Below are 13,312 nucleotides of genomic sequence, written 5' to 3' on the forward strand. Positions count from 1 at the left end.
GTCTGATTAGAAGCCTGCTACAGTCACCCAAGGGACAGATGATGAGAGCTGGGACCTGAGCGGTAACAATGTAAATGGTGAATCATGGTCAAATTCGGCATATATTATGAGGGTAGAGCCAGCAGGATTTTGTGATTTATCAAAAAAGTGAAATGTGCAAGGAAGAGCAGAGCGAAGGATGATTCTAATGACCTGCGCAGCTGGAAAGATGGTGCCATTTTTGAGATGGAGATTGCTACTGGCAGAGTAGGATGTAGGGAGGAATCACAAGCGCTTAGCTGGGGGCATGTTACGTTTGAGAGGTCTGTTAAACATCCAAGTGGAGACGCCAAGTAGACAGTTGGACAGACTGGCCTGGAGTTTAGGAGAGAGGTCTTCTGATCTCCTCTCAGACTCCATTTTCTCAACAGAAAACAACTACATGGTTGCCTTGAGGAATAATGAAATGACATAACATGCTTCTGGTACAGTACCTGACACATAGAAAACATTTTATAAATGGTAACTGTGGTAGGCAGAATAATGCCTCCCACCCCACCAAAGTTGTCTGTGTCCTAATCCCTAGGACTTGTGAATATGATGCCTCACATTCAAAAGTGACTTTGCAGGTGTGATTAAATTAAGGATCTTAAGCTGGTAGATTACTTTGGATTTTCCAGGTTGGTCCAGTTCCTCACAAGGGTACTTAGAAGAGGAGGGCAGGAGGTTAGAGAGGAGACAAGATGCTACCAGCTGGCTCTGAAGATGGAGGAAGTGGCCACAAGCTAAGCAACGCAGGCAGCCTCTAGAGGCGGGCAAAGACGATGCAACAGATTCTCCCTTAGAGCCTCCAGAGGGAACACAATTTTGCCGACCTGTTTTAGACTTCTGATATCCTAAACTAAGATAATAAATGTATGTTGTTTTAAGCTGCTCTGTTTGTGGGAATTTGCATAAGAAACTAATACAGTAGCTATTAATAACGATGCTATTACGACTGTTGCTGTTTGGTTTGGAAGGTTGTTTTTTTTTCCCCTAACCGACTATGCTAAAAAAATTGTTATTGAAAGTTGAAGATCCCCTACTGATGTTAATGCTGTAAAAACACCGGCTTTGTAGGCACTGTCCCCATAGGAAGTTAATAAGTAAACAGATTTAAATGAAATTAATAAGTAAGTAGCTAACCTTTTCTGATCTGAAAACCATTAGAGAGGTAATTCTGGAAAGTGGAGCAATTATAGCAGCTACCGTTGCTTTTCCACAGTTGCCTGAAAATGCTACCCAGAAACAGCTGAATCTTTAGCAGTAACCACAAAAGATTTGCTAGAGCACCTTGCAATTCATTCCCTGATGTTCTCTGTCCGATCAAGTGACAAGAACTACAGTTCCCTGCTCTTGTTTCTGCTTCATTTTTTATGGCTCGTCCTCCTTGTTCACTGAACAGCACACAAAATCCCTGCTCTGTTCTCACAGAGCTTTGCTCTAGCCCATGAATTTCTTTATGGTCATTCCCAGGACAAGGATACATTCAGGCTCTAGACGCTGAGGGGATGCCTCTTGCCATCTAGAATAGTGGGGGAGAAGTTGTGAGTGGCATCTTTATCCTACCTGCCTTTCAGGTGGGTTAAGTCCAGGTGAGTTTTCTCTACATTTGAGCAAGAGGTTGAGGGTGAATTTTAGTAGCCGGGGCTCCCAGGCAGTGATAATAGATATCAGCAAGTATCATTCTGTGACTAAAACAAACAAAAAAAACCTTAACACTAAACCCAAAACCTATAAAGATATTCTGTGACTTTAAAAGAGTGAAACAAGCACTGGGTGTTGTACGGAAACCAATTTGACAATAAATTTCATATATTGAAAAAAAAAAGAGTGAAACATTCATATGAAACAGATTAAAGAAAATGACAATTTTAGAAAATATTCTAAATTAGAAAAGAACATCTATTGTTTGTTAAATAAGAACACACTATCTGGAAGCAAAACATTTGCCCAAATAACTTCTTTTAGAAGCAACAAAAAGAAGATATGATCAAACAGACAACTCAGTCAGCAACATGGAGGATAAACAGAGGCACATTTATGGAATTCTGTGAAGTCAGAAGAATTTAACAAAAAGATACATAAAATGTAAAGGAAGGCGGCAGATATGGAAGGTATATAATCAGAGTCTCTGCTATGAATAATAAGAGCTCTCAAAGCATGAAGCAAAGATGTGAGAAGCAGTAACCAAAAGAAAAAATAGAAGAAACTCTTCAGATATGAAATGGAATCAGAGATCACGTTTCAGCAGGCTCACCATTTTCCTGGAAAAACTGATGCGGAGATATCAATTCCCTGATGTACTTTGGTAAAGATTTTGAACTTGCAGGAAATGGATCCTGCAAGCTTCCAAAGGATAAAACAAAGCAAAAGATTACTTTCAAAATAACTAAAATCACTCAGCCACAAATAAATGCTAAATGTATGGAACATTCATATACGATCCTGGTACCCACGCTCCAACGCAGCAATAACATATATCAGATTAGATAATACATGACCCTAGTACATGAATGTGTCATCCATTTGTCATATATTATCATCATTTTAAAGACTGTGGATTCTATTCTAGGATTCTATACAGTCTTTAAAATGATAATCTAAATCAGAAGTTCTTATAGTGTGGTCCAGGGACTCCTGGGTATGCCTAAGATCCTCTGGGGCCGTTCATAAAGTCAGAGCTACTTTCATAACAATAGGACATTATTTGCCTTTCCACTCATTCTCTCACACATGTATACTAGAATTTTCCAGAGGTTGTTGTATGCCACATGATGTCAGAACAGATAGAATGAAGAAGCAGATAATGAGAATCCATCTGTCTTCTATTAAGCCAGATTTGAAAGAAATTTGTAAAAATGTAAACTAATGACACTCTCTCACTAAGTTTTTAAAATTTTGAAAATAGTTATTTTGCATAAAAATTTATTCATGTTAACATCAATGTTAACATTTATCGTTGTTATTTTAAAGTAATACAATAAACATTTTAAAGTTCTCAGTTTTAACTTAAAAAAAATTTTTTTAGTATTTATTTTTGAAAGAGTGAAAGACAGAACATGAATAGGGGAGGGGCAGAGAGGGAGATACAGAATCCGAATCCAGGCTCCAGGCTCCAAGCTGTCAGCACAGAGCCCATCATGGGGCTCGAACTCACAAATCGTGAGATCATGACCTGAGCCAAGGTTGGACGCTTAACCAACAGAGCCGCCCAGGCACCCCAGTTTTCCTTTCTAATACAGTAAATACCGATAGAAATAATCTACATAGGGGCACCTGGGTGACTTTATGTTTAAATAAACATTTTTAAAAATTAAAAAAAAAAAAGAAATAATCCACATAAAAGCTTTTTAGAGTCCTCCATTATTTTTTATTTATTTATTTATAGGTGTTTTTTTTTTTTTAATGTTTATTTATTCTTGAGAGAGAGAGAGACACACACAGAGCATGAGCGGGGGAGGGGCAGAGAGAGGGGAGACACAGAATCCGAAGCAGGGTCCAGGCTCTGACCTATCAGCACAGAGCCTGACGTGGTGCTCAAACTCACAAGCCGTGAGATCATGACCTGAGCCGAAGTCGGACACTCAACCAACTGAGCCACTCAGGTGCCCCTGGAGTCCTCCATTATTTTTAAGAGTGCAAAGGGATCCTAAGATTAAAAAGTTTGAGAATTGCTAATTGAGATCTCTTTTCTTAGACACAGAAACCACAATACAAAACTGTGTATATGTGGTCCAAATTAGAAAATAATATGAGTCTATGTGTGTAAAAAAGGCTTATTTTTTCTTTCAAATCATGGGGGGGTGTTCTAAATCTTATGAAAGGGTAGTTAGAAAACCTAAATATACTAAACTTCTTGTCTTTAATAAATTAAAGTAGAAATTGTTTTAATTTACAATGTTATGATAAGTACACTTTTAAGAATGTACAGTATGTTAAGTATCTAAATGTAAAATTCCTAAGATGATGCTTATCATCCAACAGACTACAGAAATTCAAAGCACAGAAGACAGTTCATTCTGCAAAAGATGAAATAGAAAGGAAGCAAAGCAGAAGAAAATATGGGGAAATTATAATAGTGTGAAATGAGTCTGTAAAGCCTAAGGTTTACAAAAATTGAAGCATGTGGGGGAATATTGAGGAATTTTGTGTCTCTGTTCTTATCATTAAGTCTGGAAGGCAAGTGTATCTTGGGGGAAATCAGGAAGAAATCTGGCTGCTTTGACAAAAAGAAATGAAGTGAACTAGGATTGCCTTTTCCAAAGCACTGCTGCTTATAGAAATATCACTATTTTTAACTTGATGAAGAGAAGAAGTAAAAACTAAGAATATGATGGATTTTGATTTGCATAGAAAAGGTCACAGTGAGTTAGAAGAAAACTAACAGAATCATACACCTATCTTTTTACGTTGTCTGTACAATTTTAGGGGGACTTTAAAATGACATCTGGAAAGGATTCTATGTAGGCAAAAATGTTCTAAAGGTTGGAAAAGAAGCCGTGAAAAACATTGGAAAAAATTGAGATTACCCACTTTCAAGAAGAGAAGTCTGAACTTTGGTTACCCTGGGTCTCCTTATAGTAGCTCTAGTCAGGGGTCTTATTAAAGTCCATTGGACAGTGGTTGTTGTCTACACTGAAGTAGAAAGAGAAAAAGCAAGTTTAAATCTGAGCCTGAAGATTTGGGTTGTATATACAGAGCTGCATCTTTAGGCCCTTGAGACAATAAAAGTACCTAGAATCTCACTGACACTCTAAGAACAGCAGTCATACACCTGCACTTTTGTGAAATCCAGGCCAGAAGAGACCATCACAGCTGAAGGAATTTTCAGTACATCTTTTGGGTAGCTCACATTTCCTACTCAGTTTCCCCAAGGACCCTTTTAGTACTCAGGTTTACATTTTCCATTTTGTCTGCAGGCTGCAGGCTGGGCACTCACCCCTCACCCAAGTGATCTTCTACACAGGAGATGTGACCCCCGCAGCCACTCATCCACTCTTCACCGCCTGTCTCACCCCAGGAGGAAATCTGGGAGCCTGTTTTCAAAGGCACTTCCAGAAAACTAACCAAATAATGTTGTTGCAGAGTGACTTCTGCCAAAAATCATTGAACTGTCTCTCTAATCAAGAAAACCCATTTCTAACTCTCTGAAGCGCTACTAAGAACCAGGAATGGAGGGTTTGTCTCAAAGATGGCATACACTAACACTGTAAGAGCAGCAAGGACTGTGGAATTATCGCCACCAAGACTGATCTGATGATCACTTTCACAAGGCAAGATGTTACTGGCAAGAAAGCAAGCAAGCCAGGTGTTATTGTTGCCTTTCTTCTTGACCCTGTGATAAGGGATGCTTATATCCCTTAACCCTCTACTTCAGAATATTCAGATTAATTTACATATTTACACCTGGTGAAGAACTCAGGAGTGATGCTCATCAAATTTTTTTTTTAAATTTTTTTTAATGTTTATTTCTTTTTGAGAGATAGAGACAGAGCATGAGTGGGGGAGGGGCAGAGAGAGAGGGAGACAGAATCTGAAGCAGGCTCCAGGCTCTGAGTTGTCAGCACAAAGCCCAACATGGGGCTCAAACCCACGAACTGGGGGATCGTGACCTGAGCTGAAGTCAGACGTTCAACTGACTGAGCCACCTAGGCGCCCCTCAATCAAATTTCTTAACACCCTAAAGCTGCCATTCTATACTTGGAGGCTGCCAGTGCCACCACCAGACGCTAGATGTCGCTAGTTGCCGCTTAGTGTCATTACCCCAGGCTAAAAACCATCTATGGAGCACTCCGCTCGCCAAACTTGGGGTCATGGGCCACACCCTAACTGCGTGGACCTGAAGGAACAATTGTGTGATCACTTCTGCTTCCCTTTTAGCTTCTGCAATAAAAGGCAGGGTCCAAAGCTCACACAATAGCAATTCCACAAACTTAGGGTGGGGTTGAGATGCTGGGTCGGCAAAAAATGACAGAAGTCCACCCATTTGTCCTGTGTAATTTTGATTATAACTTACATAGTGTCAACTTAATCATTAATTTCCCCGTTTCCCAGCTATATTTCTGTTTTAGGACTGTGTTTATTTGTTTTTTGTTTTGTTTTGTTTTTTGTTTTTTGCAATCAGTGTTGGTATGTATGTTGGTGTAAGATACATAGTGCTACTGCTCTGCTGTTACTACCTCTATTATTATTAGCAAAAAACCAATCATCACTTATATAGAGACTTATAGTTAACAAAGTGCTTCTATAGAGATTTACAGAATATAAAGAAAATGTATTCTTCTCAGTTGATACTCAGAATTACCAAGGTAAGCATAATTTTTTCCATTTACCTAGGAGGAAGGTGTGGTCTCTCTACAATTTTTCATCATCACACAAAGAGTAGAAGGTAGAGCTGAAGCTTGAACTAAGTTTTCTGGTTACCTCTGCAGTGACCTGTCTACTACTTTCTACCGTGCTGCTTACTTATTTCATTTAGGAATAGATGTTTGTATCCAGGAAAGATAACCTTCCTTACCAGAGAAAGTAATGCTTTTGCTTTAATCTCACACAGTTCTCTGGGTTTGTTTTATTTTGTTTTGTTCTAGGAAGACACATTTTGGCAGACGAAGCACTCAAGCTGGGCATTCTAGATGAAATGGTGAACTCAGACCCGGTTGAAGAAGCAATCAAATTCGCCCAGAGAATTTCTGGTAAGAATGATGAAAATAGCTCAAGTTTGGGAGCAAGCTAAACTTTCGTTTTAATAAGGAATTCCTTAAATATCTTATGGTACATCCATGCGATAGAATATGATACAACTTTAAAATGAATGACAAACTACGTATTGATTTGGTGTGAATGCTATGATTTAACCTACTCTTAAGTGAAAAGCGTCACTGTGAACAGTGGTTCACCATTTGTGCAAAAAGGAAAGGGGGATGGGACTGAATGTCCATATGGAGAGAATGTATATATGTAACTGTTCTTCTACATATAAGATATTTATGTAAAGATTCACAAGAAATGGTTCATGGTTGCCTCTGGGAATGGGGCTGGTCAGCCAGGGAAGCCATTGTTTACCATTTAGTACCTTTTGATTTTGTTTTGAAATAATGAATTTTCTGTAAGAAATAATTAAAATGAAAACAAGCAAACATTTCAGCAACTAGAAACAAGCCTCTCTAATTTACCGCAATAAAACCGTAGTTTTGTCTCAGTGAGCTTGTATTTTCTTTCTGTCACTGGTTTCTCATTTTGTGGGTTCATGGCATCCCTTTAAAAGTTCTCTGGAGTGGCACTATTCCTTTTCAATTTATGGAGAGCAGCAGCAAGATGGAGAGGGTTAAAGAGTGCCAGAAAAAATAATTGGGAGCAGTGTTGGGTCACAGATAGAGCAGCATGTTCATCTTTCTGCTTGGTGGTAGGCAATGGCTCAGTGTCACTCAAAGGCATTCCTTTGAAAAAGTCATTCTTCTGTTGACCCCAGCAGGGACCAAACACTTCCCTGAAATAATCTTTCTTTTTGTGGCTCTAGCCAGTTGCTGTTTCAATGCAATAGGAAAAGCTTGAACTGGAGAGTCCAGGACCGTGGAGAGAAAATCCTGGTGACTCATAAAGAGAATCAGCAAGTCTTTGCCCAAAAGGGAATGAGTTTCCTGGTGTCTTTCTCTGCCTTCCAAACAGTCTTCACCAACTTTTCATCACGATTTCATTGTGCCTCCTGGCAGAGCTTATAGTTTCGTTAGAAGTCACCCGGCTGACAACAAAGGCTATTTGCATTTGGAGATCCATTCGTGATTTTTTGGCTTGAGGCTTATGATAGACCCATGTCTAACAGTTACACCTGTGGCTTTAGGTTGTAAAGAACTAGATTTCCACAGGAAGTTCTTGTCCTTAACTGAATTCCCTAGATTGAGATTTGAGAGTTAAGTAACTAAAAGAGATAGATGAGGATCATGGTCTTTTTACAGTAAACTGTAAAATGCTCTGTTTTAATTTTTGTAATTTATTTAACTTTTAAAATAAATTTCAAATTAGAAAACTAAACATTAAATTACTGTTTATAAAATTTATAAATGGTCTTTTCAATCTCAGTAACGTTGCACAGTTTTTCCACTTGGTGGCGTCCAAATATTGAGAGGGAACCGTGCTTTATTTTATTTTATTTTTCTTTATTCTTTCTTTTTTAAGGAATCATCTGCTTTAAAATTTAGCAATTCACCTGTTAACAGTAGGGAAATGGTTTGGGGCTTTGGTAAATTATGTATAACTATTTTAAATTATAATTATGAAAACTATACCGAAATATGTACATTGTGGATAAAAATGTGCAAAATATAAATTTACATATATTCTATAATTATAGCTACATAGAGTATGAATATAGCCCCAAAAGTAAAGGAAATATGCAAAAATTACAATAATTTAACTTCTCTCAAAAAATTTCATAAGTAATCTTTGCTTCTGTGTTTATTTTTTCCAGCTTCATTGAGGTATACTTTACACACATTAAAATCTACCCATTTCAAGTATAGAGTTTGAAGAATTTTTATAATTGTTTGTAGCTGTGTAACTACTATCACAATCAGTATATAGTTCTATTACCCTAAAAAAAAAAGTATTTTTATGCCTCTTTTCAGTAGATTCTCTTCCCTACCCCTTGGCCATAGATAATCAATGACCTACTTTCTGTTACTATAGTTTTTGTTTTTTAGAATTTCATATAAAGTTGGAATCACAATATAGCATGTAGTCTGTCATGTCTGACTCCTTTCATGTAACATAATGTCTTTGGTATTCATCCAGGTTGTTTCATGTAATAATATTTCATTTTTTTAATTACCTAATAGCATTCATTCCATAGTATGGATGTCCTGCACATTGCTTATCCCATTTATTAGTTGATGGACATTTAGGTTGTTTTCACTTTGGACCTACACAAGTCTTTGTAGACATATTTACCTTTCTCTTGGGTAAATACCTAAGAATAATGCTACTGAGTTGTATAGTAAGTTTGGTTCTTAAATGCTTTTTAAACTTGATGGGTAATGAAAAATTCACTAGTGAACTGGAAGGTACTAATTTTTGCCAAGCAAATTGGAAAAGAAAAATAATATGGTGAGATTGAGCTTAGACAAGCTCTTATTATACTGCTTGTAATACATCTCACCTAAAGGCAATTTGGCAGTTAGGTACTGAGACTTGCTCACATCTTTTGACTTAGCATTTCTATTCTTAGGAAGTTATCATAAAGAAATAATCACAGAAGTATACAAAGATTTGTGTACAGTGATACCCACTGAAGTTTATCATCGTAAAATACTGGAAACAACTCAAAAACCTAATTTAATTTTAGAGGATTAGTTACATAAAAGATGATAGATCTCAATGAAGCAAACTAATCAGCCATTAAAACTTCCATTTTTTAAGGAATTTGAAGAACTTGGGAAAATGCTTACATGTAATGCTAAGTAGAAAACAGCCAGGTAGGAAATTGCACAAATGTGCGTGTTTATGTCTTCATGTGCATATTTGCATGAGGAACTAAACCAAGAAATTTTTATCACTGGTTGTGATAGGTAATGAATTTTTATCACTGGGTAGTAGGTAACGAAGACTTCTGATTTTTTTTTTTTAAAGGCTTATCTTTTCCTAATATCTGAGTCATTAAATTTACCCAGAGGAAAAATGGATGCCTGGCCAGTGTGGAGGAGATGCAGGAAGAGGTGCATTTCTCTGTAGAGAAATGAGCTCAGGACAGGAAGTCAGGAGACCTGGATGATATAGTCTCAATCTTCTATCGATCTTAGTAAATTAGCTTTTTGGGCTTTATCAATAAAAGGAAAAGATTCAATAAAATTAGCTGGTTTCAGATCCTGTTCTGAGACCTCCCAGGCTCCAATGGTTGAGCTCCAGTTTTTGGTTCTTGCTACAACCTGGGCAGCTCCACTGTGTGTCTTTTGGGGATTAAGGCTTAGAATCCCATGGAAAACTCTGGGAATTTTACTATTTGTTGCTGTTGTTTTTAGAATGAGTTCCACTGTTTGGAAGCCTATGATTCCTTGCTGCTGCTGTAATAGGTAAATGCCAGAGATACAAGGTAGAGAAATAGTGCAAATCAACAAAGGACTACTTGAAAGAATTGTATGTACATTTGCCATTCATTATCTTACAAAATGCATAGCTTAGAGAGGCTTATTTATTTTGCCTTTCACTTTCATTTAAGGTCTTGTGTTTTTCCTTTCTTTTTGTTCCAGGCTTTCCCCTCCTCCTCATCCTCCTCTTCTTTTTCTTCTTTTGGGTCTTTGTTTGCTTTTAAATATAGCTATTAGTATGTTGTTATTTGCCAGAACAAAAATGGTGGATTGACTTGAAAGAGAGGCTCCACAAAAATCTTTTATAAACATATATTTATATTTTATAATAGGTATTTGTGAGTATGAGAAAAACCACTGAAGTGTAAACTTTAAAATGGTGACTTTTATGGTATGTGATTTATACCTCAATTTTTAAAATACACGTAAAATGATTGAGTTCTCCTTTCCCATTTGTAAAACTATTTCACTAATACAGCTTATTCCCACTCCATCCTGGCAACTCACACCCCACGCTCCCACCCTCACCCCACCCCCACTTCCCCTGGTGAAACGTTGATTTAAAAATAATAACATGGAAACCATTAAGGAATTTCTTTAGTTTCAATTTCCAATGGTCAACGTTACAATCAGCAGTTTGGAACCAGTTATGGGTGGAAGGGGAATATAGGAGGTTAGCATATATCTAAAAATATGATTTGGGAAGTAGCTGCAAATTTCTCTGCAAACTTAACATGCATCCTGGAGAGTTGACTGTGAAAGTTAATTAGCTTCAGGCATCTTAATGCTCTTGTTATATGAAGCTTCTCAGACTACTGCAGTGCAGTGCAATGGATTTAGCAGAGCAATTCCAAATTACTTGGCCAAACCAGATTGCTTTGCTAAACTGGGGAAGAGAGGGTCCTGTAAAATGCTATTTATTTGCACTTGCATTTGGCCAACAGCCTGCTTATTTCCAGACTGAGTAAGAATTCCCTGTTCCCATGTGCATGCTTCTGGTGTGAAGCTGAAAGTGTGTGCTGTTATTCAAAGATGAGCACAGGGGACATCCAGCTGGGGGCCTCAACCCAGGAACCTAATGCTGTTTTTGTCCCTGTAATGAATCCTGGTTCTGTTACTGTTACTGCACCGTGTTAGCCATTTTTAGCGATTCTAATTCTGCCTAAAGACTTCGGTCTGTTTATTCATTTCAATTTTGTGACTTTAAACAAATCTTACCTGGTTTCATCGCCTTTTTCTCCATTTTATCTTCTGCTTTTTGTAATTTTTTTTGCTCTCTGTGAACATTTATATACACATGTCTCACAAGAGCAGAGTGACCCTGCCTCACGTAGACGGCTAAAGCACATGTCTAAATGGAGCTTCCTTTTTCTGTGATACCCAAGTTCTGAGGGTGACCTCCTGTAAGAAAAGTGCAGTGGTTATGTCTGTCCTTTGCAGAGCTTCTGTGACAAACACAGCTTACTGTTTGTCAGAATTGGAGGAGTCAGTCCTTTATGTCTTAGGTAACCATTTCTGTAAATTGCATATTGTGTCTCTCTTTAAACTAGGCGGAGAATATCTTTCTGTCAGTTTCCCGGAAAGAAAAGAGGGAAAATAATCACTTCTTTATTTTTCCTTTAGGAGGATGATTTGCTTTTTTTTTTTTTTAATCACAACTTGAATATTCTTCTGCCTTAGAATACCTCAAAGAATTAAGGGAAAAAATGGGAATGGGTCAAGGAAATAATTCAATTATAAGCATATTTGAATCACTAATTAGTTCCTCCCCTCCCATTTTCCTGGGCAGCAAATGCTGGTGCTGTCCTGCCCATACTTGCCTCTCTTACTATGTAGGCACAGCTGAGTGAGTTTAAAACGACCAGGATTTTCAAACAACCAGGTGTACAGAAACACACACTGAAAACACCACACCTGTAGACCCAAAGGGGAAATCCTGAAGATATTTTGTTCTAATAGAACAAATTTGTAAGATAATAGCTTCCTTTATAGTTACAGCAAGAAAGAGAGAGGAAATTGAGCAGGGAAAAAGCATCCATATTTGCGCCCTGATCCAAAACTCTCCAGTGGATGTGCTCAGCTTGGCCCTAGACTGGTCTGGACCAGTGCCATGGTAGTTCCCAGAATGCCCATCTGCAGTCTGAGAGATTCTGAGTATCCCCAGGATAACAGCATTATGCTGATCAGCAATAATTACTACAGTAATTACTGCACACCACTAAGCAGGCTTTTCTTTTTTCTTCTCTCTCCCTCTTTTTTCTTTCTTTCCTTTTCAGTTTCTGGCCCGGGGCAAAGTTTGCCAGGAGCTGCAGCCATCTTGGATACGCAGTGGCTGACCTAATGCTCTACTCCTGGACTTTCCAGAGGCTACACCTCAAAATCAAGTGTTGAATTTTTAAAAATATTCATGTGTAGGCCCCACCCTTAAATATTCTTTTTTTTTTTCAAAAAATTTTTAATGTTTATTTAGTTTTTGAGAGAGAGATAGAATGTGATCAGGGGAGGGACAGAGAGAGAGGGAGACACAGAATCCGAAGCAGGCTCCAAGTTCTGAGCTGTCGCCACAGAGCCTGACGTGGGGCTCGAACTCATGAACTGTGAGATCGTGACCTGAGCTGAAGTCGGATGCTTAACTGACTGAGCCACCCAGGCACCCCCCACCCTTAAATATTCTTAACTGAGCCTGCAGTGGGGCATGGGCATCTGAACTTCTTAAATTTCTTGGATAACTCTGATGAGTACTATGGTGTTGGAGTCAGTCCTAATGAGACGGGAACACTAGTAGGGTCACAAGGACAGAGATCCAGCGCTCAGACTATGTAGGTACAACTAAGTGAATTTAAAATTACCAAGACTTTAAAACTACCAAGTGTATAAGAAACACACTCTGAAAATATCGTACCTGTCCCTGGCACAGACTGCCCCAGCTGCCTGTTTGTGCTATAACACTGACAACTCAGCCCCCTTTCCTCCTCCACTTGTCCTCCACATACTTGGCCCTTCTCCCTCCTCTCCCCACTGACCATTCCTGTCTTCCTTTTGGACCATCGGGAATTAAATCAACTGTAGGCCCTGGAAAGGTCTCCACCCTTTTCTGCTAAGCTTGCCTTCCTATAGGTTGAGGATCAGGCTAATACATTGCATAATTGAGCAAATAATTGGAAACCTGTTTGGTAGAGTTCATGTCCTTCCAACAATAGCAGGGCAAACAGGGA

The 13,312-nt window shown here is 38.3% G+C and overlaps 1 protein-coding gene across 1 annotated transcript in view; it reads left to right on the plus strand.

Annotated features, from left to right (window-relative positions):
- EHHADH (enoyl-CoA hydratase and 3-hydroxyacyl CoA dehydrogenase) overlaps positions 1–13,312 on the plus strand; it is a 47,194-nt gene that overhangs the window by 18,624 nt on the left and 15,258 nt on the right. The window contains exon 5 of the mRNA XM_015064320.3: positions 6,609–6,713. Within this exon, the coding sequence (XP_014919806.2) occupies positions 6,609–6,713 (105 nt within the window). The remainder of the gene's footprint in view (positions 1–6,608; positions 6,714–13,312) is intronic.

The sequence above is a fragment of the Acinonyx jubatus genome, chromosome C2, assembly GCF_027475565.1.
Source record: "Acinonyx jubatus isolate Ajub_Pintada_27869175 chromosome C2, VMU_Ajub_asm_v1.0, whole genome shotgun sequence".
NCBI classification, from domain to species: domain Eukaryota; kingdom Metazoa; phylum Chordata; class Mammalia; order Carnivora; family Felidae; genus Acinonyx; species Acinonyx jubatus.